This window comes from Numida meleagris, chromosome 16 (assembly GCF_002078875.1).
Source record: "Numida meleagris isolate 19003 breed g44 Domestic line chromosome 16, NumMel1.0, whole genome shotgun sequence".
NCBI lineage: Eukaryota > Metazoa > Chordata > Aves > Galliformes > Numididae > Numida > Numida meleagris.
The window spans coordinates 9,456,574-9,481,347 of NC_034424.1; the positions used below are offsets into that span (position 1 = coordinate 9,456,574).

Here is a 24,774-nt window from a genome sequence, read left to right on the forward strand (position 1 = left end):
AAACAGAATTTAGTACATAGAAGTACTTGTCATTCAAGCAGTGGCACTAAGTCCATGCTTCTGGAGCTGTTTGCTGCAGCCTGCTTGATGTAGAAAATGGCTGAGCAGAAATGGAGAAGGCTGGAACCATCTTTTGGCACCAAGGAGCAGCATAGTTGAGCTTTAATGCTTTTGCAGCCTTCTCTGCATTAGACTCTAGGATACCTAACCTGAACTCTGCAGACAAAGCTCACAGTTACATAATCCTGTTAGTCCTACCTTGAGGAGATGCTGTATCTACAGTTACTTGAACCTTAGTGTTTGGAGTATCATCTACCTTCTCCAAAGAACTAGAAGCTACTCATCAATACAAATTACAAGCTGTAACAAAAATCCAGTGTAAATAACAAATTTATTGTGGTCACTTCAGGTAGAAAAGTTCTACACCAAATTCACATGACCAAGCTGTTAAATAGAATGCTTCCATGGCCAGTATTTCTAAACCCAGTTCTCATTTACATTCCCACCCCTACTACCCTTCCCTCCCCAGACATCAAGCAACTGCTAACGAAAAGCAGTAAACAGCCACTTTGGGCTAGCATTTCCAGCTCCACTCACAAGTGAAGATTCAAAGTTACATTCCAAATTAAGAGTTCAATATTTTAACAAGTGTTCCTGAGTCCAATATATACACACAACATTCAGAGATGCCAGTATCTACAACTCATCCTTTTCTGCTGCTTCTTCTTCACCAGTGGGAGGGGGGCCTGCACTTCCATAGAGCTTGCTAACAATTGGCTGAACAACTTCCTCCAGCTCCTTCTTCTTTGATTTGAAGTCTTCAATGTCTGCATCTTGATGGCTTTCGAGCCACTCTATCTTTTCCTCTACTGCCTTTTCTATTGTTTCTTTGTCTTCAGATGACAGCTTGCCACCCAGCTTCTCTTTGTCCCCAATCTGATTCTTCAAAGAATAGGCATAGCTCTCCAGCTCATTCCGGGCATCAATGCGTTCTTTAAGCTTCTTGTCTTCCTCAGCAAACTTCTCAGCATCATTAACCATCCTCTCAATCTCTTCTGGTGTTAGCCGATTCTGATCATTTGTAATTGTGATCTTGTTTTTGTTCCCAGTGCCCTTGTCTTCAGCTGTGACACGAAGGATTCCATTCACATCTATTTCAAAGGTAACTTCAATCTGTGGGACACCACGAGGAGCAGGAGGGATTCCAGTCAGATCAAAAGTTCCCAGAAGATGATTGTCCTTGGTGAGGGGACGCTCACCTAAAAAACAATTGATAGTTTTTCTTTACTAGCTGTTGTTTGCACTTTGTGAAACACCTGACTTTGAGGTGCATGCTTTTCAAAAGCTGAGGTTTTAATTCCAACCTGGTGTCTATCTAGATGCCTACAGTATCTTACAGCCACAGAATAACCATTTGAAAAGATCCATGGAACAGCTTTTGATTGAGCTCATGCTGCCTGATTGGAGCTGTCCGAGTTGGTGAACAGTCTGTGCTAGCTCTGTTACCAAGCTTCTCCGTAAGGAGATGAGTGTAAGCTTCTAGGCAGCACCCACAGCCTTCTGACATGATAGCAGCAAGCATGAATCTGAATGAGAAAGTTCAGCTGCACTGCATGGTCCATCCCAGAGGGCACTTACCTTCATAGACCTTAATTGTCACAGTTGGCTGATTGTCAGAAGCTGTGGAAAAGATCTGAGACTTCTTTGTAGGAACAACAGTATTTCTTGGGATCAGTTTAGTCATTACACCTCCAACTGTCTCAATGCCAAGAGTCAGAGGACACACATCAAGCAACACCAAGTCACCTGCAATAAAGATCACACATCAGAGCAGGACTGACTTCAGCTCCTGTTTGAAGAAGCATAACAGCCCATCACTGTCAACAGCAGTCTGAGTTATTAGAGGTTTTAAGCTTCTTATCATTGCACAAACTCAGTTCTACCATTTACCAACAACAATACCCACTGTTCACTGTCATTTTCCAGAGACATTGGAGTTATTACCTGTATCTTGGTCCCCAGAGAGAACACCAGCCTGAACAGCTGCACCATAGGCTACAGCCTCATCTGGATTAATGCCACGAGAAGGCTCCTTCCCATTGAAGAACTCTTTAACGAGTTGTTGTATTTTGGGGATGCGAGTAGAACCACCAACAAGAACAATCTCGTCAATATCAGACTTCTTTAGGTCAGAGTCTTCCAGAACTTTCTGAACAGGCTTCATTGTTGAACGGAATAGGTCCTGGAAAGCAGAAGAAAGTTAGGACAGTCAGACTGTATTCCACATGCTTGTTTTCAAAACTAGGCAGCCTTAGAGTACCAAGAACTACAGACCATGATCATCAACAGGCCTTCCTAAGACATTAGCTGGCTTTTTTGTTCAAGTAGCAAGTTATTTTTACTTTGTTTACATATAACTAAGTTACAACATGAAACAGCACACCACCAGTAGCAGCAAGTCAGTAATTTAGAGCTGAGAGAATGTAGCTTTAGCTTTAAGCTTACCATATTCAGTTCTTCAAATTTGGCACGAGTAAGTGTCTCAGAGAAATCCTCTCCTTCAAAAAAGGATTCTATTTCAATTCTAGCTTGGTGCTGCGATGACAAAGCTCGCTTCGCTTTCTCTACTTCCCGTCTTAGTTTCTGCACAGCTCTATTATCCTTCCTGACATCTTTTCCTGTTTTCTTCTTGTAGAGTTTGATGAAGTGTTCCATAACACGTTGGTCAAAGTCTTCTCCACCCAAGTGTGTGTCACCATTGGTAGCCACAACTTCAAAGACTCCGTTGTCAATTGTCAGGAGGGAGACATCAAAAGTTCCACCACCCAGGTCAAATACGAGGATGTTCTTCTCACCTTCTCTCTTGTCCAATCCATAGGCAATGGCAGCAGCAGTTCTGTACAGGAATAAGCAGTTCAGAAAACTTCTGATTACCAGACCCCATTCCCAAATAACCAACAGGCAAGGTAGTTTAGGCTACTTACGGCTCATTAATAATGCGCATCACGTTCAATCCAGCAATAGTACCAGCATCTTTTGTGGCCTGACGCTGAGCATCATTGAAGTAGGCTGGCACAGTAACAACAGCATGAGTAACCTGAAGAAAACGAAACAGATGAAGGAAAACTATGTACCTTAGAAATAATCATATCAATGCTGAGACAGCAAGAAGGCCTATTAGCTGAGCCCATCCAATTGGGCTGCCTAAGAAGCCAACAGCACTGAACAAAGCCTGGGGACTACAAGGTCATCTTTAGTTTCTGTAAGGCTGCTGCTTTAAGTTCCTGTTAGTAGTATTCAGACTTACTTTCTTTCCCAGATAAGCCTCTGCAGTTTCTTTCATCTTTGTCAGGACCATGGCAGAAATTTCTTCAGGAGCAAATGTTTTTGTTTGTCCACCACCAACATCAACCTGAATATGTGGCTTGGCTTTCTTTTCAATAACCTGAAATGAAAAACAGACTGTCATATTGCAGAAATTCATAAACATGCTATCTATATATATCTATATATATCTATACTCTAGACATCACTGCACCCCTTCTTAGAACAAGCTGTAAAACCACATGCCTGTTCAGAACAGGACTGTTGTTTAACTACCACATCCGACCCCAAGACAAGAGATGAGCAGCTCCTAGAGCCCGCTCCTGACCACAAGTGGTAGGCCCCTCCAACCCCCCACTCCTAGTCATGAGGCACACCTTGAAGGGCAGATACTTGATGTCTTGCTGCACCGAGGGGTCATTCCAGGTGCGGCCTATGAGCCGCTTGGCATCAAACACAGTGTTCTCAGGGTTGGATGTCAACTGGTTCTTGGCTGCATCCCCGATCAGGCGCTCCCCTTCGGGAGTGAATGCCACGTAGGATGGTGTGATGCGGTTCCCCTGGTCATTGGCAATTATCTCCACACGGCCGTTCTTGAAGACACCCACGCTGAAAGAAAAGCGGAGCCGTCAGACGGCACAGGGGTATGCTCCCCCCACCCTGCTCTGGCCTTTCCCCTCCCCGAGGCCCACAGCTCTTTCATCCCTCCCGCCCCGCCTCTCCCTCCCGCCCCAGGCGCTCACCCCGGGACCCCCCACCCCCCGATCCCCACGTCCGTGGGGCCCGTCCCTCCACAGTTGATTCCCTACGCACCAAGAATAGGTGGTGCCGAGGTCGATGCCCACCACCGTGCCCACGTCCTCCTTCTTCTCCTCATCGTCCGCCCGTGTGCCGCCCAGCAGCAGCAGCGCCAATAGGAGGTGCCTCATGCTGCCCGCTCGCCGCTCTGCCAAGAGATGCCGGTCACAAAATGGAGGCGCCACATGCGCAGGGCGGACCGGCCCGGACCGGCCCAACCCGGCCTCATGGCCTCATCACCCCACCGTGCCCAGTACCCTCGAGCCGCCATCCCCCCAGTCAGGCCCCGCGGCCTGCGCAGCAGATCCCGCTGCCGCCCCTACCGTCACTAACGAACCGCCTCGCCTCCAACTGCCGCTGAACACCCAGGCCGCGCCGCCCGCCCTTATATACCCTCCGTTACTCCTTCGTGGAGGCTCGCCATTGGCCGCAGAGCCCTCGCTGGAGCGCGCCCATTGGCCGGCTGCTACTAAGCTGGCCTCCCTTGATTGGCGAGGAGCGGGTTGTCGCTCTGACATGCCTGGCGCGCACCCCTCCTGCCACCCGATTGGTTCACCCCGCCGGCATCGCGGGCCAATCAACAGAGAAGCGTGAGCCAAGCGGAAGGAGCCCATTGGTTGGGGGTGGCCGTGGCGGCGAGGCCAGAGCAGGGGACGGGGGGGAGGGGGACGTTCTGGAAGTTTCCATGGTAACCGACCCCGGTTCTGGGGACGGGCCTGGCGACGGCGCACCCTCTCGGCCGAGCGTAGCAGAGACCGAGGAGGCCGCGGAGACCCGGGCGGGGTGTGGGGGCAGAGCCCTGGCTGAACAGGCCCTAGGGTCGTGCCCGGCGGTCCGCCTCGTCCCTGCGGAGCTGTGGGGCCCCAGGAGACTGCGGGCCCTCGCTATCCCCGCAGAGCTCGGGTCGGGGCCTCGCCAGGGCTGTCCATGTCAGGAGTGCCTTGCTCAGTGCGCAGCCCGTGGGCTCTTGGCCTGGGCCCTATATGCAGCTGGCGCCTGGACACCGACTCACGGTGCCCTCACCCCGATGTTAATGCTGGGTTCCATCAGCCCCAGGCCAGGGTGGGGAACACCCTCAGAGCTGCCCTAGAGCCAGCAGGGCCGTGCCTCCACACGCCAGGGCCTGGGGCCATGCCTGCATGCTGACATCTACAAAGCTCCAATGTAAAGAAACAAGTGTCTTGATCAAGAATGACATGAGAAAACTGAAATTGTGAATTCATCTTTGGGTGATAGCAGGGCTGAATCGTAACAAAAATATTTCCAGGTTGTATAAAAGCGTGGCTCCAAATCAAGCACGGAGCTGTGCTCTGTCAGAAGACAGCTGTGGTGCTGCCCCTGTGCCAGGAGGCCCCGCAGCCTGAGTCCGTCACTGCTCCGGGGTGAGCGCCGTCCAGCACCGCACAGCAGAGCTGTAATTGCACTGTTCCCAATACACTTCTTTAAAAGCTGTTTTGGTCTGGATACTGTTCTTCCTATTCTGAAGTATATTTCAGAATCGTCTATATGTTGTTGTGGAATTGCTTTCTTTTACTCAATTATTTCTGCATTGAATTCACATCTTCTTTGAAAAATCCTGACAAGGGGACAGTTTGATGCTTCCAGGCCTCAGGCTCATTCCCCTCTGTTCTCTAAGGGCAGTCATGCTGTGTTCTGCGTTACAGCCAGGAGCACAGTGCGGCAGCTGGCTGTGTTGCAGAGACGTAGCAGTTTGCTGGTGTGGTGTGTGTTTGGGCTCAAGGAACAGTTTTTTGTTGTTATATTTCTGTTTGCCATAGTCATTTCTAAAATGTCATTTGGATATTTAAAATTTAATTATATAAGGCATTTTATCAGAGCAGAGAATTTGAGGCTGCACCTGCGTCAGCTAAGGAAAAGGCACATACATAATAGTTCTGAGATTGAGAGATACAAAGCATTGACGGATGGTTGCTGTGCTGAGCCGGCATTCAGAAGAGCTCTGCAGATGGCTTAGGCATGAAAAAGCAGGGACAGTGACTCAGGAGTGTTACTTTCCCACCCAAGTCACCGCTGCCCCATACTGCAGCCTGGATGCCATGCCCTGACCACAGCATGCTGAGGCTTGGATAATGCTGCCATTACGCACTGCAACAAGGTGCCCAAGCAAGACCTGGGCTGCAAATGGTGCCTCCAATTACCCCTTTTCTCCCTAAGAGAACAAGCTTAATAATTTTTCATGTAATAAATTATGTCCTAAGACGGAGGTTTCCCTGATATTTCTACTTAAGCTACATGTGTTATGAGGAGCATGGGTGGGTGAGGCTGGGGGTGGGTTTGGGCTCTGTACCTGTGCGTGCAGCTGTCTGATCTCAGCCTCCTGCTTCCCATGGTGAAGCTGTGCAAGGCCCCATCCTGCGCGCAGCCAGAGAGTTGTGTTTTCTGAGGATCCTGGGACAGCTGAAAAAGAAGGGCAAAGTTAAAATCAGTCTGTGACCATCAAGCAGTAATCACCTTTGATTGTGGAGTCGCACATGATGCTGGTTATGATTACACAGTGCTATTACGTGAGGCAGATTGCTCCACGCAGTGCTGTTACTCATTGCATACTCTACAACTTGTCACCGTGCATTTCGACCCGCAGGGCTGGCTGACCGCCACGGCCCTTCCTTGTAAAGCAGCTGCAGGAGAAGGGCAGCGTCTGTCTGGACGCAGCACAGGGAGAGGTGCCCATCAGTGCCACGCAGCGTGAAGCGACCGCTCCGAGCCCAATTTTTCCCCACGCCACCCATGAGCAGCCCCACATCAGAGATGCTCCGCTGTAATGCAGCCTTGGTGGGGGCTAAAGAAAGAATACGGGCCGGGGCCGTTTGGGCCGGGACTCCGTACCCGCGGGACTGCATGGCCGCGGGACTACATGTCCCAGGAGCGCGGCGTCGCCGCCCGCCGCCTGCGCAGTGCCGCGCCGCGCCTGGCTCGGGGCCGCAGCGGAGCCGGGCGGCGGTGGAACCGGGGCCGGGTAGGGGAGAGCTCGCAGCCCGCGCGGCGGGGGCCGCCGCTCGGCTCCCCCCGGCGGTGCGGGGGAAGGGAGCGGGGGAGGGGGAGGGGAAAGGGAAGGGGAAGGAAAGGAAAGGAGAGAGGAGCCCGGGCCTGACCAACCCCTCTCTGCTTTTTCAGGGAGCCGAGTGGGAAGCGCGGCTCGCAGCGCGGCGAGGAGCAGGCCGACGCCGAGGTGCCGATCTCGTCTGCGTTCCCTGGGTGGGGGGAGGCTCCCAGCGCCGGGCGGGGGCCGCGCTCGCAGCCCGCGCCGTGGGAGCTGGCCGGGCCGCGCTCCGCCTCGCTCCGCCCGCAGCCCGGCGGCCCTGCTGCCATGTTAGCACCCGGCGGCGCCGGGCTTCGCGGCGGTGGCCGCAAATCTGGAGCGCTTCGTGGCCGTGGCCCTTCGTGCTCTGCTGCGCCGGGACGGCGCCGTGCGTGGCTGCGGAGCGGCGTGAGCGCCGGGACCGCCAGGTTTGCGGGTTCCGTCTGACGGAGGTTTAGAACTTGTAACTTGGGCAGCGTCGGGACTTCCTTTTTTTTTTGTTACTGATAGAGGCTTCGTGCCGGAGGACTTTGGTCGGACGAGCGTCTCTTTTCTTGCAAAGTCATGACAGCGTGTTCTGAAGGAACGGGCCGTGCACGGCGGTAAGGCGGAGCGCTGCGCTCAGGTGCGGGCTGCCCCCGCCGCGGGGCCGTGCCTTCGGGCGCGCAGCTGCGCCTTGGGTAGGAGCTACAACTGGGGGGGCACAGACAGCGCGTGGGATCCGAGAGAACCACACTTCTGTAAAATTGGTGTCAGCTGCGGTGGTGGCTGCAGGAAAAGGGCATCAGAGCGGCTGCGCTGCGGTGGGTTCCAGGACGCTGCGGGCGCTGCGTGAGGGTTTGGCTGTGTGATACATCAGGTCCTGCAGAACTCGCGCTGCCCTTGGGAGCAGGCACCCTTCGTGGAGCTGGGATGTTTCAAGGAGTCGGTCTCGAGATAGGAGCTGGGAACTTCAAGTTCTGCACTTCTGCCTGAAAGTTAATTAGTGTGACTCATTATGTAAGGGGAACAACTCTTTCTAACACATGAGCAACTGGAGTAGGCTTTAGTGTAGTTACGTGCCCCTGTTGACTCTTGTGCACCACAGTAATACCACAGCTGACAATTTAGAAGGCAGCTGAGCCTGTGCGTTCCTGATACGCCCTGTTAATAAGGGACCCAAGAAGTGAAGTGCTCGTTGCACGTAGATCTTGTGTTCAGTGTTAGCTGTGCAGCAGCCACTGAGCAGAAACAAACTCAAGGTATGTGTTTCATATTAATGTTAATTAGATAGTTGAATTGCAGCAAATTGAAATGCATTTTGCATGTTGTGTGTGTTTTGATGCGGTGGGTATTGTAATGTGAGGGTTCAGCAGATAAATCCTAAGTCATGGTGAACTGAAAAATGTGTTTTTTTTAGCTCAACTTTGGGAGATAGGTTGTTAGCTTATGTAAAGAAGGCTTGTTTGTTGTTACTGTAAATATTAATGAATACGAGATATTTTCATTTGGGGTAAATTAGCATGGAAGCTATTCAAGCTTGTTTAATTCTTTCTCAGTAAGACAGAACGATCTCAGTTGGGCCTTACCCTCCCCTGCCTGCAGTAGATCTGCCCAAACTTGCTCTGGAAGTTGAGTCTCGCTCAGCCAGATGCAGGAAGAACAAATAACCCTGAGCAGGAAATGTTGGAGGAGGAAGAAGAATTTGGTGTACTGTGGCAGTATTTGCTGCTTTGCTTAATCTCTTTTCTGTCAGATGGGCTGCAGAAATGTGTAACAGAGGTGCCACTTGTTTCTGTGTGCCATAATTCAAAACACATGTTCTGTGTGCTGCTATTCAGCACCCAAAGATTAAAGGGAGTGCTTTACAGGACTTCTAAATACAAGAAGCAGTCTATGTCCCGTGTTTACCAAAGGCGTAGATTGCCTTGGATTCTGAAGAACTTAGGGCATGCTGATAGTGGGGCAAAACATCTTAGATACTGTCAGCTCACACAATCTGTTGTTGTGGTGGGGCATCATGAGGTGAAATTGTTTGAATTGCTGTGATAAGTTTTCCAATTAGTGGCTTATTAAGTGGTCTTACAAGAAATGAAGTATTTTCCTATCAAAATGAAGTTACCAGGGTTGAGAAATAGTTTGCAGATAGCAGGAGTTATTTAATATCTGTTGTTTCTTCAGATGCATCAGATAGTTGGATTTCTAAATTTCCTAAAACTTCTCCTTCATGCAATTACACATTAGACATCTTTTATTTCAAGTTTGACGAATGATCGTTATAAAGTAGGTAATTGGGTAATTATGGGTGGCTTCTTTATGAGAAACTGATAAACAGGAACTAGTAGCAGCTGAAGCTGCTGCCGTTCTCTGTTCTGTTACCGCCTGCTGCAGTGCATTACCAAATACGTAAGTGTGGCTAATTGCTTCTTAAAGCTCTTGTCCTGAGCGCTGGCATGGCGTGAATGCCGCGCAGCGTGGGAAGGGTAGAGAATGCAGCTGCTGTCTGCTTGTACTGATCGTGAAGGGAAGAGGTTTTTGGAGGGGAGCGGTTCATCATATGAGTATATTAACGATGGAATAGTTTCTCCTTTCAAATATAGGCTATGTGAATACGAGCGTGTGAAGACAGCAATAGCACGTGCATCTTGCTTAACTGGGTTGGTCGGTTTGTTTTTGACTGTGCTGTATGCTTTCTTCAGAGTGAGTCTGGAGTCTGCTGAAGGCCTGTATGTGTCACGGTTCCAGCTTTCCATCTCTAGTGTTCTCAGACATCTGCCAGACGTGGAAGGTGAACACCCACTTGCTTGCACTGTTATTTGCTGTGCTTGCATGACTTTGGAATAATTCGTTTTAAAAACTGGTAATAGGAGTGAATGAGGTGTTCCTCATCTGCAGAGGTATATTTTGGTAGCAATTGGTAGTTGCCAGCAAGTTTAATGTTTTGGAGGACTGTAAAGCCAAGGAAGCTGCTGATCCCTTTCTCGTGTACGTAGGGCACAAACTGCTGTCAAGCAGTCTGCATCTTGCCCTGTGGATTTTCACAGTTCCTGAGAAAACAGCCGTGCTTACTAACCTCCCACAGCTCAGTTTCGAAGCAGTTCTCCTCTCACTTTCGTTACGTTTGTGTTCTGCAGTGGAGATAGAGAAGAGACTCAAAGATAGTGGCAAGTTGATAGGGTATTGATAGGTGACATTACAGATTCAGCAGTGTTGTTCTGTGGAAGTCTTTTCTACTGTTCTGTTGCACTTTTTGCTTGCTGACCAGACATGTTGTATGCATGCGTATTCAGACTCCAGGCTATCTGGGTGTTGTACTTGCTTTCTGAGTATTAACTGATTTTTTTTTTTAATTTCTCCTTTGATTGATTGCCCTTAGCTCTAGAAGAAGTTATTGGTGATCTAAAAGCTGCATCAATGATTGCTTACTAAGAAATAGTGTGTTCTTTCCAGGCTGCTGTTGTCTTTTGTGCTGACTGGAATTCTGGGGGAACCACTTGAACTAACTTTCTGTTCAGAAACATAGAGCCTCCAAGTGAACACCTTCAGTTAATTAAAACCATTAAGGTTTGGGGAACTATGAGCACCTTTAAATACAGCCTTACACTGGAAAGCATCTGAAAAGACGGAAGATAGTTCTACAGATCTCATAGTAGGTACAGTTAAATGGATTCCGCTTCTTTTCCCTAGTTGATATCAATGGCTGATAATCCAAAACAAAAGTTATTTTTTTGCAGACAGTATCAAGTTTGGTGCTATTTTCCTGCAAGCCCTAAAATTCTGTGACTAAAAATAAAAATGAGTTGCAAGAAGTTATTGTTCGTTTCTCAAAGAACTTTAGCAGTGATGTCAGTGTTTCTTTTTTTCTAATCATTTGTCTGAGACTGCCCTAGTTAAGTACATCAGAATCACTGCATCCTTGAAGTTCCGTGCTCAGTCTCATCTTTGAGTAGCATAAATGCATGAGCTGTAACCACTGCTTACGGGGTCACTGTTTTTTGTTTGCTTGCTCTTCTTTTTTTTAGAAGAGCTTTATATATGGGTTTGTCTGTATTTGCTAGGAACGGCATTTGAATTATCGGGTGTAATAAGATGTATTTCTTTATGCATAAAGATGTGGCAGTATCTGTTTCTGTCTCTGCTAGGGTTTTTGTTCTTTCATTTATAGTTTTAACCTGACATAATTACACACCCAAGGAGCGGCCATCACTGCCAGCGTGCCTGTTTATCAGGCTCTCACACTGGGGAAAAAAACCACCAGCAAACACCAACAAATGTAAAACCTTGCCTGATTAGGGAACTAATCTGTATTCTTCAGAGGAAAATTATCTCCTGCTCTGCTGAGCAGTGAACCACAGATCTTTAAAACAGTAAAAAGAGAGGTAAATTATTTGTAGTTTCTCAAGCATGGAATAAATGGTCTCGTAGAGCTGGGCTTCTCTAGGATGACTGCAGATTACGGAAGTAAGTTTTCTGTTCAACTGTAGCACAGCTTTCAAGGGTTCTTCACCATGTCCCTCTGACAGCCCTGACGTATAGCCATTGCCAGTGTATCTGACAGCTGTGTATTATATCTGGATCAAACCCTTTTTCTTCCCAAATTATCTAGTATTGCTGTTAATTGTGGTGATGAAGAAGCCCCGTGGCCTACTATTAATTCTATGGAGACATAATTTGATCTATGGGGCTGTACCCTCTCCCATGTCAGCATTATGCAGTTGATGTTATTTTTCTTCAATGGAGTTAACTTTTAGATGGATTTGCTGCTTGAACTTGTTTTGCGTGGTGTGGAACTCTTCTGCTCACGTAGTGGTAACAGGCGTAAGCTCTGACTGTACAATTAGAAAACACTGAGACAGAACAGTGGCTAGTGTTGATTGATTTATTTTGTCACTACTGTGATAGGAAAACCTCTGGTTGTTTCAGTTTCTCTCTTTAAAAAACACTCTTGGATTGGCTCTCCAAAAATACTCTTACAAAAAAAGTATTTGAGGAAATTTTTCTGAATGAGACCTACAGCTGAGCAGCATCCCCAGACTTATTTCCGGCTGCTGCCTTGTCTAGCTATTGATGCTCCTCAGTTTCATTCATTAATTCATCTAGCAAAAAAAGTCCAGTTACGCATAGGTGAGAGGTGGTATTTGTTTTAGCGGTCTAGAGATAACCGTGCCTGCGTGCTTGCATAGCGCTATGTTATGTGGCATGCTTTAGGGGAAAGTAGAAAGCACAAAACTTTTTTCCCATCCGCCACGCAGGTGGCACAGTGGGACTCCTCCTCTCCATCTCCCTGAGCTTGCATCACCCAGGCTGTGACACTGGGCGCTGCTCTCCTCGTGCCCATTTCTTACCCTGTGTGCTGGAGTGAGGTGTAAGCCTCGTGGCGTGGCACTGTGTCGCTGCTTCAGTTGGTGAGTGTGAGCTGGAGATACCATTGGCTGCAGTGCAGGCATCCCTGATGTGCTGACGTGACAGGGGTTAATGAAACTGACAGCCAGGGAATCTTGCGTGGAGGCAGAATGGGCACAGAAGTATCAACTGCTAAGCTTATGGCCTTCTTACTTCATTACTTATGCTTATTACTTCACTGGGGCTGACAGAACTTGTGTCCATTACTGGTGAAATTCACCGATTTCATTCCTTTTTTCCTTTCTTTCAGCAAGTACTGTGTAGTCTGCTGTCAAAGATGGTGAAGCTGGATATACACACGCTGGCTCATCACCTCAAGCAGGAACGACTGTATGTAAACTCAGAAAAGCAACTGATTCAGAGGCTGAATGCAGACGTATTGAAGACAGCTGAAAAGCTGTACCGCACAGCATGGATTTCCAAGCAGCAACGGATTAACTTGGACAGACTGATCATAACAAGGTGACTTGGAGGGGTGGTGGCCCTGGGGATAACAAATGCCTAAACTTCTGTGAATTGCAGCAAGACTACCAGATTTTTCATGCTTAGTATCTGGAGTCCTTTGCTGTACTAATTCTAAAAATAGTACCTTTTTAAAACAAATCTAAACTGGGGTATCTGACTCACCAGAGACTTGTTTGTTGTCTGTTTAAACTACCATCTTTCTAATATGTGTATTGGTTTTGCTTCTCTTTGTGGTTTATGGGAACAAACTGTTCTTATTCCTGAATTTGGAAATCATTTGAGTTAACTATATGGAAAGACATTTTTCCTTTGTGGTAACAGATTGACTATGTGACATCTGGTAAATTTGTTTGCTTAAGAGTTACTTAGAGTGTTTCAATGTTCTTCTTTAAGTGCGGAAGCTTCTCCTGCTGAATGCTGTCAGCATGCTAAAATCTTGGAGGATACGCAGTTTGTGGATGGATATAAGCAGTTGGGATTTCAGGAGACTGCTTATGGAGAATTCCTAAACAGACTGAGAGAGAACCCTAGGCTTATTGCGTCCTGTCTGGTTGCTGGAGAGAAGCTCAACCAGGACAACACTCAGAGTGTCATTCACACGGTCTTTACCTCCATTTATGGCAACTGCATTATGCAGGAGGATGAGAGCTACCTCCTGCAGGTCCTTCGTTACTTGATTGAGTTTGAACTTAAGGAAAGTGACAACCCTAGGCGGCTGTTGAGACGAGGCACTTGTGCTTTCAGCATCTTGTTCAAACTTTTCTCTGAAGGACTTTTTTCTGCGAAACTCTTTCTTACTGCAACTTTACATGAGCCAATCATGCAGCTTCTGGTCGAAGATGAAGATCACCTGGAAACTGATCCAAACAAATTAATTGAGAGATTCTCTCCAGTCCAACAGGAAAAGTTGTTTGGAGAGAAAGGCACAGAAAAATTCAAGCAAAGAGTTCAAGAAATGGTTGACTCCAATGAGGCGAAGCTGGTGACCTTGGTGAACAAATTCATTGGCTATCTCAAACAAAATACGTACTGTTTTCCACATAGCTTGCGATGGATCGTGTCACAAATGTACAAAACGCTCTCATGCGTAGACAGGCTGGAGGTTGGGGAGGTCAGAGCAATGTGCACAGATCTCCTTCTAGCATGTTTCATCTGTCCTGCAATTGTTAATCCAGAACAGTATGGGATAATTTCTGATGCTCCTATAAACGAAGTGGCAAGATTTAATCTGATGCAGGTATGACTCTTTTTAAACTAGTCTGAAAAAGACGTGGAGAGAAATGTTCTTGGTGTTTTTTTCTCTGCTGCAACAGGTGGTACTACATTAAAAGGTAAAGAGTATTGTCCATCCTATATATATATAACACAAATGCTAATATAACGTTTGTGTCATCATTGCTCAGAAGGCATGTTTAAAGTTAATGTGCATGTTTGCTTAAAATATTAACTTTAAAAACGCTGTAGCATGAATTCCTTTCTCTCCTACAAAAGTCGCAAATATACTTAATGAGAGCTACTCTGAGGAGTGGAAGCTAAAGTGTAAATGTAACTGTAAGATGAATTCTGGAATGTGTGTGAAGTAACTTTGTACTATGCCAGGTATTTAACAAAATAATATTTTGCCAGCAAAAAATGTTATCAGGCAGTAGCAGGCAGTTTGTCTGCTGGTAGTGATCTCCTGTTTTATTAGACCTTAGGGCATTCCTCAGCCCTCATGAGAAATGTTTGTGTAAATCTCAAACAATTTAATGACAGAATATAGAACTGTTGCCTGATGGTATTAGGCATCATTATATTTAGTGGGGGATATTCCCCACGCATGTAACAGAACCTACTTTTAAATGTCTATGAACTGGACAGTAAGTGGTTACCACAGAAAATTACTCTGGCGAATTTCACTTGCTACACTTCTACTAACAGGACCTTGCAGTATTTTTCAGAGATACATGAGTAATCTTGTCCAGTGTTGCTGTCTGCGTGTTGTAACAGAGCTTGCAATTGACAACTCTTTAAAACAGAGAGTGGTTTGCAGTTGGTGATTAATAAGGATTATTTTCTCTGGTCTTGACTTGGCTCTCTTCCTATTTTTTTTTTTCCTCCAACTTTCAGTTAATAAAATATATACAGCCATTCAAAATGTCTAGGTTTCAGATGTCAGAATTGAGAGTTGAATCTAGGTCATGTTGTAAAAACAAATGTGCTTTGTTCCTAGGAAGGAGTTATGGATACTCATAGTATACCGTGTGTGCAGATTTTCTAGTTAAATGCTACAACTGCTTTTGATTTTTTTATTATTATTGTTTGTAGAACGGAACAGTTGTCTTAACTGATTGCTATAACAGGGTCCATCATGATGTTGTTTTGAAAGGCTTATTCCACACAGTTCTTCTCTTTCCAGGTTGGGAGACTTCTGCAGCAATTGGCAATGACAGGTTCTGAAGAGGGAGATCCACGTATGAAGAGCAACCTTGCGAAATTCGACAAAGTAAGAGTCTAGTCTAAAAAAAGCTAGGACTCCCAAGCGCGCCTCATCCTTCTGCAGCTTCTTTGTTCTGACACTGCAAAGGACTTGCTGAGCAGTTGATTTATGAGTTACATGTACTGAAAAGCAGACTAAATCCTGCACAGAGCTGGGAACAAAATCTTGAGTACTAGATTCAAGGTTCAGGGATTCTCAATTCTACTCTGGCATAATGCTGCTTTTTAAAAGGAAGTACAAAAAAGACATTAAAGCAAGTTGCATTTTCCACTGAAATGCTGAATTGCTGTCTGTGTTTTTCTTCTGAATCTAAAGGAAAACCTCAGATCTGCAGGCAACTTCTATGTAAAATGTAGTGTTGGAAAAAGTAATTTGTTAGCACAGGGAACTTCTGTTCCTTTCTTGCTTTTTTTGTTCACCTTTTCCCCTGCCAGTGTCAGTCCTCTGTAGCAATTCTGCAATTACTTCATCGGGACAGTGAAATGAATGGGTTTTGATTTACTGCTGTATAGTTTACATAAACAAATCAACTTTTTTTTTTAACTTGAAGGCTTTCACTAATTACAGTTGTGCAGTCATCATACAAAGTGACACATTTATTATACAAGTAACAGGTTAGACAGCGATGCTGCATGGTGTTTCCTTGTTTCACTTTTAGTCTGTGCTTAGCACTTTCTTCAGGAAAGGTGCCATAAACAGTGTAATTCCTATTGAAAATCTGAACCTGCTCCTATGCGATGAAACGCTTCAAAACTGTAAAAACACTTAACTGAGCAGCACTTCTGAATGTGGTCAGAAAGGGGAACTGAAACTGCAGGCTTTCCTTACGTTACTTTCAGTGGTTTTAATGATATGTGGTATTTTATCCTAAAGTCTTAAAAGTTGGAAGCAAAGCTTATATTACTGTGTAAAATATTTAGCTCTTGTGTTAGTGAACTGAAGTTCTTTTCGATCTCTGGTAAATGGTCTTTCGTTTCCAAACTTCTTCCCTTGCAGAGCTGTGTTGCAGCTTTCCTGGACGTCGTTATTGATGGGCGTGCAGTTGAAACTCCTCCCATGTCTTCAGTTAACCTTCTGGAGGGGCTGAGTAGAACAGTGGTTTACATGACGTACAGCCAGCTAACTACTCTGGTAATCTCTTAAGGTTTTAAATAGAAGTAATATAAACTTGCCCCCGTATGTTTGCAGGTAGTCGTCAAACAGAGCTGATAATTTACTCTGTAATTCTTAACAACACTAATTCTAAATTTGTAGGTTGGTTTTATGCGAAATGTAATGTTGAGCGATCAGCTTAAGGAAGATCGGATGGCTTTGGAAAACTTGCTAGCAAACTTACCCCAGAACAAACCAGGGAAAAGCAGCAGCCTTGAGATGACTCCGTATAACACCCCACAGCTCTCTCCTGCTACCACTCCAGCTAACAAAAAAAATCGATTACCGATAGGTAAGGACAGCAAGCAGACTTCTTGTATGCTTTTTGATACCATGATGCATTCTTCTTTCCTGTTTTTTCAGTCTTCTTTTAGGTGTACTCTTTGCCTGCACCTTCAGTTCTACTTTTTACGTGTAGATGGTGAAGTGTTTTCTTTTGCATAGACAGGCATCTGTACTACTTTCTGATGCAAGCATGGTGAGCTTCTCCACGCTGGATTGAGCTGGAGAAAAATGCTGACATAGCTGTTATTCAGGCCAGTGCGAAGGGTAATAAAGGGAAAATTTGAAGATGGGAAGTTTGCTGAGGAAAGTGGTAAGATGGAAGCTCTGACACTTAGTAGGACAGAATAAGATTAAAATGATTGACTCTTAGAAGGGAGCTAATGTGAAGGAGGAAGAAGGAGTAGAGCTTTTGGAGTATGTGTTAAGAAGACTGTTAAGAGACTGTCTCTCTTTTTTTTTTTTTTTCTCCCCTATCTGCCTGATCTAATTCTGGTAGTATACTGTAATGTAATTTTATATTGTTTTTTTTTCCCCTTTTTCAATATCATTTCTGAATCTTGAACTTTTCCATTTCGGTAATGTTTTCTGTTAAAATAGGAAGTGTGGTGCTCTTCTCTGGTGTAGATTAATGTTGGTATGACCACATGGGATATTTTTGTTCATTTGATGGATTTGGTGTTAGTTTGTAGTCGGATCCAACTATATGGAGCCAGTTAAGAGGCACAGGAACCCAAACCCCCAAACAAACCTATCCCATGTTGTTTTAACTCTGCATCTGAATGGTTCTGGTCTTAGATATTTAAAGTATTGGCACGGTAGCATTTATTTTATGGTAAAAAATAGTGTCATTGCTCAACATTTTGATTTTTTTTTTTGTTTCATTTTAATGCTTTCGAAATCCAGGACAGCAATTGGCAGCCATTACTGCCTGGGATACCTCTGCTACCAATCTTTCAGCTCATATAACTCTAGTAACCCCTTTTGGTGGGTAATGCCCTCTTTCCGTTCTTTTCTGTGAAACTTTTGTTTGTAACACGATCGTGATACTTCAGCATGCCTTTGGTTTTCTTTGGCAGTTATTTGCTTTTTCAGATTTCTTCACTGATTTCTGTATGAAGCTCCTTTTATATGTACATGTAGTCTAAAACAAACAAACCAACCTTATGTGCATTTGTGTGATAATTTTAAAATCAAAGTTTGTCCTGTTAGTTCCGCACACTTGTCTGGTTTTTCCTAGATCAAATAAAGAAATGGCTGGTGTCATGCTACTGTACTTAGCAGCCTTAATTCCATGTGGGCGTTTTTCCTTTCATGGTGCCAAAGGGGGGAAATGAGGCTACTTGAAAATGCTGATAAGGAGTCACACAACAGTCAGACACCTGATGTTGAATTTTTGCATCTGTGTTTCAGACAACTGCTTGAATTACTTTTCTCTGCTTCTTATGAGAAAAATTTCTGAACGAATTACAGTGTTAAGCCACAGAAACCTCGACCTTATCAGTTGGTCACAGACTTCTTAATGTTCTCTACTTACTTCCAAAGGGTCTTTCTGTGATTGGAATGTACAGTTTCACAAATGCAGAATCTGTTTTTCAGGAGATCTTTTTGTTTCTTTTTTGGTGCTTTGTAAACTTTTCCCTATTTATTTAGACCAGAGGCAGTCTCTTGTTGAGGATACGTGGTTTTTCCTAGGTTTCTGTGGGTGTGAATGACTACTAGGTATACTCAAAGTATATTTCGAGATCCCTTTGAATTACATGGATGGAGTAGTCTTTTTAACCAAATAAGTGCAGACGATATATTCCCACCTCCAAGTACAGCTCCTAAGTTGCTCTTCTGTGGCCACCACGTTAAATCTGCTGTTACTTCTTGGTTTTATTTTGACTTCTCGTGTCAGAAGGCTGGGCCAATTAAAGGTACTGAAATTGGTGCTGATCTTTGGTGTAGAAATTTGTGTAGACAAACAGGATGTAATGTACCGTGTTTCTCTAAACTTTTCTGTTAAAATTGCTTTTTCACAGCCCAGTATTCGATTTTAAACAGTAGCTCCTTCTCTCAAATTCTAGTAAGATTCTGTATTTTATAAGTTTCTTAGCATGCATGTTACCAACTGAAAATGTTACAGCTCAGTATTTCCATTTTATTGTATTTTTTTTCTCCCTGAACAAGGAAAAGCTTTCTAATGTTGACATTTCAAAATACTTTCTTAGCAACTCGTAGCAGAAGTAGGTCAAATATTCTCATGGATCAGCATGGGGATCATGAGGGGTCCTCCCAGGAGACCATCCCAGAAGTTCAGCCGGAAGAAGTGCTGGTGATTTCCTTGGGAGCAGGTCCACAGATTACTCCAGGCATGATGTCAGAAAATGAGGTATGCAAAATCATCGAAGCTCAGATATTTTGAAAAATACAGTCTCCATGTTCTCTAGTAGCAGAACAATGAACTTGGGACACTTCAGTTTGGGCAATAAATCCAGAACAGGAATTAACATACTCACTTTGTTTTACTTGTCTGTTTGCTTTACTGAGCTTGGGTATTTTTGCTGTCAATCCTCCCTGCGTTAGAAGTTGTTTTCCAGCAACTTCATACATCTGCAAGGTCTGAAAGTCAGTATATTAACACAGGAAAGATGAAGCTGGCAGATTTATGTAGACACTTTGTCATCTAGCATCCTTAAGAGCAAACCAGGCCTGCATAAATTAATTCCATTACCTCCACATGTGCTTTGTCCTTTGCGTCGAGTGGCGTATGTGAATGACAGCACTGGAATGCCGATCCCAAAGTTTTTGGCAGCTCAAACTTGCATCACACCAGCCAAGCTTCTTGTGAGGTGGAGCCATGGCCGTGCTGCCACGAGTGCCCTCAGACCGCCCCGAGGACAAGGCTGCTCATACAGCCTCCTCCTTCAGCAGACACAGAACAGCGTTCTGCTTTCATCTTTGCCATCTTGCCCGATAGGTCAGATTATCTCCTCTTCCAGCCTTGTTTAACTGCGGGTTTACATGTTAGGTGAGAGGGCCAGGATTAGGAGGGAGCTACAGCTTCTGTTGTTAGCAGGATTTGCCTTGTGTTCACGTCTTGGTTACCTAATGTTTTCTCCAGGCACTTTGGAGATAACTTTATTTTTTTTCAAATGGAACGTTAGAAATTTGGTTGTACCATTAGCATCTAGGAAAAAAAAGAACACAAAAATGTGTGCAATGTTTTGTTTACTGTGTAATTATCAGGAAAAAAATAGATTATTTTAAGGATGTATTGCTTCATTCCCCCACTCCCCAGGTCTTAAATATGCAGCTTGCAGATGGCGGACAAGGAGATGTCCCTGTTGATGAAAACAAACTCCATGGTAAACCTGATAAAACCTTGCGCTTTTCACTCTGCAGTGATAATCTGGAAGGAATATCTGAAGGTGAAGGGTTACTTAAGTCTTGAAGAAGTTTTGTCCCTTTTTTTTTCCTCTCCTTAACTTTGAAAGGAACTTCTGTTAAATATAGCATGTCATCTCTGCTGTTTTAAAGGTCATGCTATGTTACCCTAAGAGCTTTTCTTTTCTGTTAGTCCTTCAGAGAAAAAGGTCTAGAACTGAAATTTGACCTGCAAATACATAACTTAGACTGAGAATTACGGCAAAAAGAAGTGTATTTAAAAGATGAAAACAGAGGGATTTTTTTTAAGTTAATTGCACTACTTACGTTAAGGTAAACTGGCTTATCTCTAATTTTAGAGATCTCAGACTTTTTTCATCATGTTTTAATTAACTGTTGCGTATCTCAGAGTGGTTTCTGGACTCAGGACAGTTCTTCTGTATGAACCTCAGACACAACAAAGCAGGGTTTATCTGTGGTATTGAAGAGGTTTGTACAAATTATTTAGTGGGCATTATTTTGTGTAACTTCTGTCACGTAGTTTTTACTCTTCTCAAAATGAGCAAACAAGCTAATGAACAATTAAATGTGTTAATGTCAAAGTCTGTATTGACTCTTAGTCAAAGTATGGTGATGGTGAGATTCTAGTCTTCACTGGTAACGTATTTTTAGATTATTATAATCAGTATGGTCCTTTATGCGTGTCGAATACAAATCAGTGCAGGTTAAGTAGCTATAAAGTAGAGATTAAGAGTAGAAGGACACTTAGCTTATCTGTTTGATGTTTTATATTGGAACTACTACTTAATTTCATGTTTTTGTTTTCGTCAATTGTCTTCTGGATTGTTAATCCTGTATATTTAGGAACTGGTATTCAAATCGGATTTACAATAAAATATTTTTCACAGGTCCTTCAAATCGTTCCAACTCAGTATCATCTTTGGATTTGGAAGGGGAGTCTGTGTCAGAGCTTGGTGCGGGTCCCTCTGGGAGCAATGGTGTTGAAGCTCTGCAGCTGCTGGAGCACGAACAAGGTAGATGCAAATTCTCTGAAACAAGTGCCTGTGTGGTGCTGTAGGTGGTAAAGCCAAAGTTCTGTGGGAAAAGATTGAGAAATTGACTAGTTTGGGGCAAAAATAAGTAAATACTCTCCCTGTACAAACAATTTTGCATTTATTTTTGTTTGGATTTTTTGTTGCTGCTGTTTTGTTTTTCCCTGGAAATATTTATTGTGGTCCATAGGAAAAGAACGGGATTTTGAGACTTAAGTCCTTTATAGGAAAGTGCATTTAAAGTTTTGCTGGATACATGACTTTTCCTTCAAAGGAATAGGGAGGTCTGGATTGGCGTTGTCTTAAAGCACCTGGCTGGCTTTTTTAAAATATGTATTTGTCAGACACTGGAATGAGTTGCCCAGAGAGGCTTTGGAGTCTCGAACATTGTAGATTTTCAAAACGTGACTAGACGTGCCCTTGAGCCAAACTGTAATTTACCATGTTTTGAGTAGAGGGGCTTGGACTTCAGTTACCCCTTCCAGCCACAGCAGTTCTGTGAGAAGTTCTTTGTGGAGGAATTGTCTTAAGTTTCCTGATAGCGTGTTAGTTTTATCTGTAACTTTGTCTATTAGTTTATGTCACCATATATAGTTCAAGATTTTTCTTTATGCTTCAAATGTACTTGAGTGCTTTTAGGCACCAACTCTTGCATACTGTAAGAGTACTTTACAAGCAATACTTTTAAATGCTATCTTATCTGACAGAGTTAGAGATTGTGGTTTTGTTTTTTTCCTTTAATGTACTCCTCTACATTTTCAATTAGAAATAATTGGAGAGGCCTTTCGAAAAATTCAGTACTCTTTATTTTCACATAGCCACAACTCAGGATAATCTTGATGACAAGCTCCGTAAATTTGAAATCCGTGATATGATGGGGTTGACTGATGACAGAGATATATCAGAAACTGTGAGTGAAACTTGGAGTACAGATGTCTTGGGTAGTGACTTTGATCCAAATATTGATGAAGATCGCTTGCAAGAAATTGCAGGTAACTCAGTAGTACACCTGATACATTAAAATGCTTCATGCTTGCTCTAAAATGGTCAATTTGGAAAGCTCTTCTCATCTCTTTCTAAATAAGTGTTTGCATTTGTTAAAGCAAATCTTCTCTATAGGATGATTTTGTGCACGTGACCTGTATTGCATTTGGTCACTCATTTCTATGTTTACAATATTCTTTCATAGTTACATTAAGTACACTTAAAATGTATTCCTATTTTTCTCTTGCATTAGATCTGTCTTGGAAGCGTATGTGCCGCTATACATTTCTGCTTTACTTTTGCAGGTGCAGCTGCAGAGAACATGCTAGGCAGCTTGCTGTGTTTACCAGGTTCAGGATCTGTGTTGCTTGATCCTTGCACAGGTTCAACCATATCAGAAACCACAAGCGAGGCCTGGAGCGTGGAAGTATTACCAAGTGATTCAGGTCAGAATTGTGTCGTTCGTGTTTGTCTCTTTAGTGTGAACTAGAGGCATAATAATAATTCAAAGCAACACCTTCTGTCTCAGATTCCTCAAGAAACTATTGCCCTAACACCCTAACATTCAACAACATTACCTTCATGTTTGTGAATGCTTTTAGTATTAAAGGATGAAGTATTCCTAGGCAGAGAGACTTACTTTTACTTACAAAGTTCTTAAGTGCTAAAAAAGAGAGAGAAGGGATTGCAAAGCAAAATTCTGTTTGCTTTCTTTTCCAGTGATGCTAAGTAGTGCTATCTTTGATCACAATTTATATTGGTTAACTTGTATACCATCGTCTCTAGGTAATAAAATACTTAATCCAGTAAAAACTTGCTAAATGCTTATGCACTTAGGGTGCTGCTATCTCGCTGAATTGGTTCCGTTAGCTTAAAACTTAGTATGCTAAATCAAGCCCCTCACTCTTCCTTCTGTGGGTGAGTTTTAAGGGAGCCTTGCATTGAGTAATGGTACTTTTTTCTCTCTTCTCTCTGTTCTCTCTGTTTGTAGAGGCCCCAGACCTAAAACAGGAGGAAAGACTGCAAGAACTGGAAAGCTGTTCTGGGCTGGGCAGCACATCAGATGACACAGATGTAAGGGAGGTCAGTTCTCGACCCAGTACACCAGGCCTCAGTGTAGTATCAGGTGGGTTTAATTGTCTCTGAAAATACCTTGCTGTATTAGAACACAATTAGCATCTACTTTGCTGCACTTGCTTTAATTTAATGAGAAAAATTAGTTATAACTTTTTATATTCATTCATGAATTTTCAAAGCAGTAATTCTTACAAAAGAAATAAAAAAATGGTAGCAGTGCATCAAATAATCTGTGCTACAGTAGGAATGGTTAGCAGTGGAGTGTTGATTTGGAAGAAATATCTACTTTCTTGCATTTTGTTTATTATGATGACTTTAAGTAAATCAACACATATATACACTTCAGCTCTCAGTTTTCCATAAAGTATTTATCAGAATGAAGCATTTTTCTGATGCCAATTTTCAAAGTGTATTCATGGCTATGTTAAAACCATTGAAGATATAAAGCAGAGACAATAAAGTCTTATTGTAGGAGTATAGGAATTGAGAATGTCTCTAGATACTACGGTGAGTTAGGACTTGATTATTACTGTGCTCATCAAGCATTTTAGCAGCTTCAGGGTTTTGCCTCTTTGTCTGAAAGACGAATAAAGATGCTTCTTTTTGTTATATGGAAGGTATTAGTGCAACATCTGAAGATATCCCTAATAAGATTGAGGATCTCAGGTCTGAATGTAGCTCTGACTTCGGGGGGAAAGATTCTGTGACAAGTCCTGACATGGATGAAACAGCTCATGGTAAGTAAGATACCTGCAAATGTGTTCTCAGAACATTGGTTAAAATCACATGTTTAAAGTCCTTACATTTTACATCTTAGTAGGAGCGCAGTAGAAATTGAGAATGAAAGAAAACTTCCTCTCATTTTTTTCCTATTTCAAAGCTCTGCTGACCAAGAAGCTTAACGTTTTCCTTATTTGCTAGCGCTGTGTTTGTTTGACAAAGGGGCCAGTATTCTGTAGCACTAGAAACTGATCTTCCAATCTAAGATCACCTTTTGCTAATTCTGTTTGTTTACATCGACTGTGATCCCTCTCACGCATTGGGATTGGTCTGCACCTCAAGATTTCCCATTTTTGTGATGCAGTCCTTCAATCATTTTTTGCATCTTTCAATATAATATTTTAAAAATATATACACTTCAAGCATATTTAAGTATTTCTAAAATATTTGTAAACTGTTACTGAGGGCGTTTTCCAGTTTTTCTTATGTGCAGGTAGTTCTTTGCACAGTGCTAACTTTTGTTTACCTGTATTTCAGGAGCCAGTCAGTTGACATCTCCTCCTTCTCAGACAGATTCTTTGCTTGCATTGTTTGACCCTCTGTCGTCAAATGAGGGTAAGCTGTAAAGAAAAGGCTGAAAATTGGCATTC

The 24,774-nt window shown here is 43.7% G+C and overlaps 3 protein-coding genes and 1 long non-coding RNA gene across 14 annotated transcripts in view; 2 read left to right on the plus strand and 2 right to left on the minus strand.

Annotated features, from left to right (window-relative positions):
* HSPA5 (heat shock protein family A (Hsp70) member 5) lies at positions 373–4,571 on the minus strand. Its single transcript, XM_021413995.1, has 9 exons — positions 4,446–4,571; positions 4,138–4,270; positions 3,702–3,933; positions 3,308–3,445; positions 2,985–3,097; positions 2,506–2,896; positions 2,005–2,242; positions 1,639–1,806; positions 373–1,259 (listed from the first exon to the last, which is right to left on the minus strand). Exons 2-9 carry the CDS (start codon positions 4,251–4,253, stop codon positions 697–699), a joined length of 1,959 nt encoding a protein of 652 aa, XP_021269670.1. The 5' UTR covers positions 4,254–4,270; positions 4,446–4,571; the 3' UTR covers positions 373–696.
* On the plus strand, positions 5,199–5,573 carry LOC110406909. Its single transcript, XR_002443628.1, has 2 exons — positions 5,199–5,286; positions 5,390–5,573. It is a non-coding gene; the product is annotated as an uncharacterized LOC110406909 (long non-coding RNA).
* On the minus strand, positions 5,286–7,666 carry LOC110406907. 2 transcript variants are annotated; one of them, XM_021414000.1, is made up of 3 exons: positions 7,240–7,666; positions 6,431–6,540; positions 5,286–5,602 (listed from the first exon to the last, which is right to left on the minus strand). In XM_021414000.1, the coding sequence occupies exons 1-3, from the start codon at positions 7,450–7,452 to the stop codon at positions 5,308–5,310; spliced, it is 618 nt and encodes a 205-aa protein (XP_021269675.1). In that variant the 5' UTR covers positions 7,453–7,666; the 3' UTR covers positions 5,286–5,307. The 2 variants fall into 2 exon arrangements, with proteins under 2 accessions (XP_021269675.1, XP_021269676.1); XM_021414001.1 differs by having other exon boundaries at positions 5,465–5,602; positions 7,236–7,666.
* GAPVD1 (GTPase activating protein and VPS9 domains 1) overlaps positions 7,029–24,774 on the plus strand; it is a 30,241-nt gene continuing 12,495 nt past the window's right edge. Inside the window, exons 1-17 of one of the 10 annotated variants that reach the window (XM_021413989.1) lie at positions 7,036–7,099; positions 7,258–7,312; positions 7,673–7,764; positions 10,592–10,790; positions 12,795–13,006; positions 13,403–14,246; positions 15,408–15,494; positions 16,485–16,619; positions 16,743–16,932; positions 19,136–19,296; positions 20,206–20,335; positions 21,200–21,325; positions 22,162–22,335; positions 22,633–22,773; positions 23,319–23,453; positions 24,022–24,141; positions 24,662–24,739. In XM_021413989.1, coding sequence (XP_021269664.1) covers positions 12,822–13,006; positions 13,403–14,246; positions 15,408–15,494; positions 16,485–16,619; positions 16,743–16,932; positions 19,136–19,296; positions 20,206–20,335; positions 21,200–21,325; positions 22,162–22,335; positions 22,633–22,773; positions 23,319–23,453; positions 24,022–24,141; positions 24,662–24,739 — 2,506 coding nt within the window. In that variant the 5' untranslated portion in view covers positions 7,036–7,099; positions 7,258–7,312; positions 7,673–7,764; positions 10,592–10,790; positions 12,795–12,821. Of the gene's footprint in view, positions 7,100–7,257; positions 7,313–7,672; positions 7,765–7,971; positions 8,404–9,840; positions 10,795–12,794; positions 13,007–13,402; positions 14,247–15,407; positions 15,495–16,484; positions 16,620–16,742; positions 16,933–19,135; positions 19,297–20,205; positions 20,336–21,199; positions 21,326–22,161; positions 22,336–22,632; positions 22,774–23,318; positions 23,454–24,021; positions 24,142–24,661; positions 24,740–24,774 lie in introns of those variants that run through there. The other 9 variants (XM_021413987.1, XM_021413985.1, XM_021413990.1 and 6 more) reach the window with 9 other exon arrangements.

Coding starts and splice junctions, on each gene's coding strand:
- HSPA5 (XM_021413995.1), bottom strand. CDS start 4,253: ATGAGGCACCTCCTATTGGCGCTGCTGCTGCTGGGCGGCACACGGGCG. Junction 1,807..2,004: donor CTCTGGGGACCAAGATACAG/GTAATAACTCCA, acceptor TCTTTATTGCAG/GTGACTTGGTGTTGCTTGAT. Junction 1,260..1,638: donor GACAATTAAGGTCTATGAAG/GTAAGTGCCCTC, acceptor ATTGTTTTTTAG/GTGAGCGTCCCCTCACCAAG.
- LOC110406907 (XM_021414000.1), bottom strand. CDS start 7,452: ATGGCAGCAGGGCCGCCGGGCTGCGGGCGGAGCGAGGCGGAGCGCGGC. Junction 6,541..7,239: donor CCCTGAAAAAGCAGAGAGGG/GTTGGTCAGGCC, acceptor CTTCTTTTTCAG/CTGTCCCAGGATCCTCAGAA. Junction 5,603..6,430: donor TCAGACAGCTGCACGCACAG/GTACAGAGCCCA, acceptor AATATACTTCAG/AATAGGAAGAACAGTATCCA.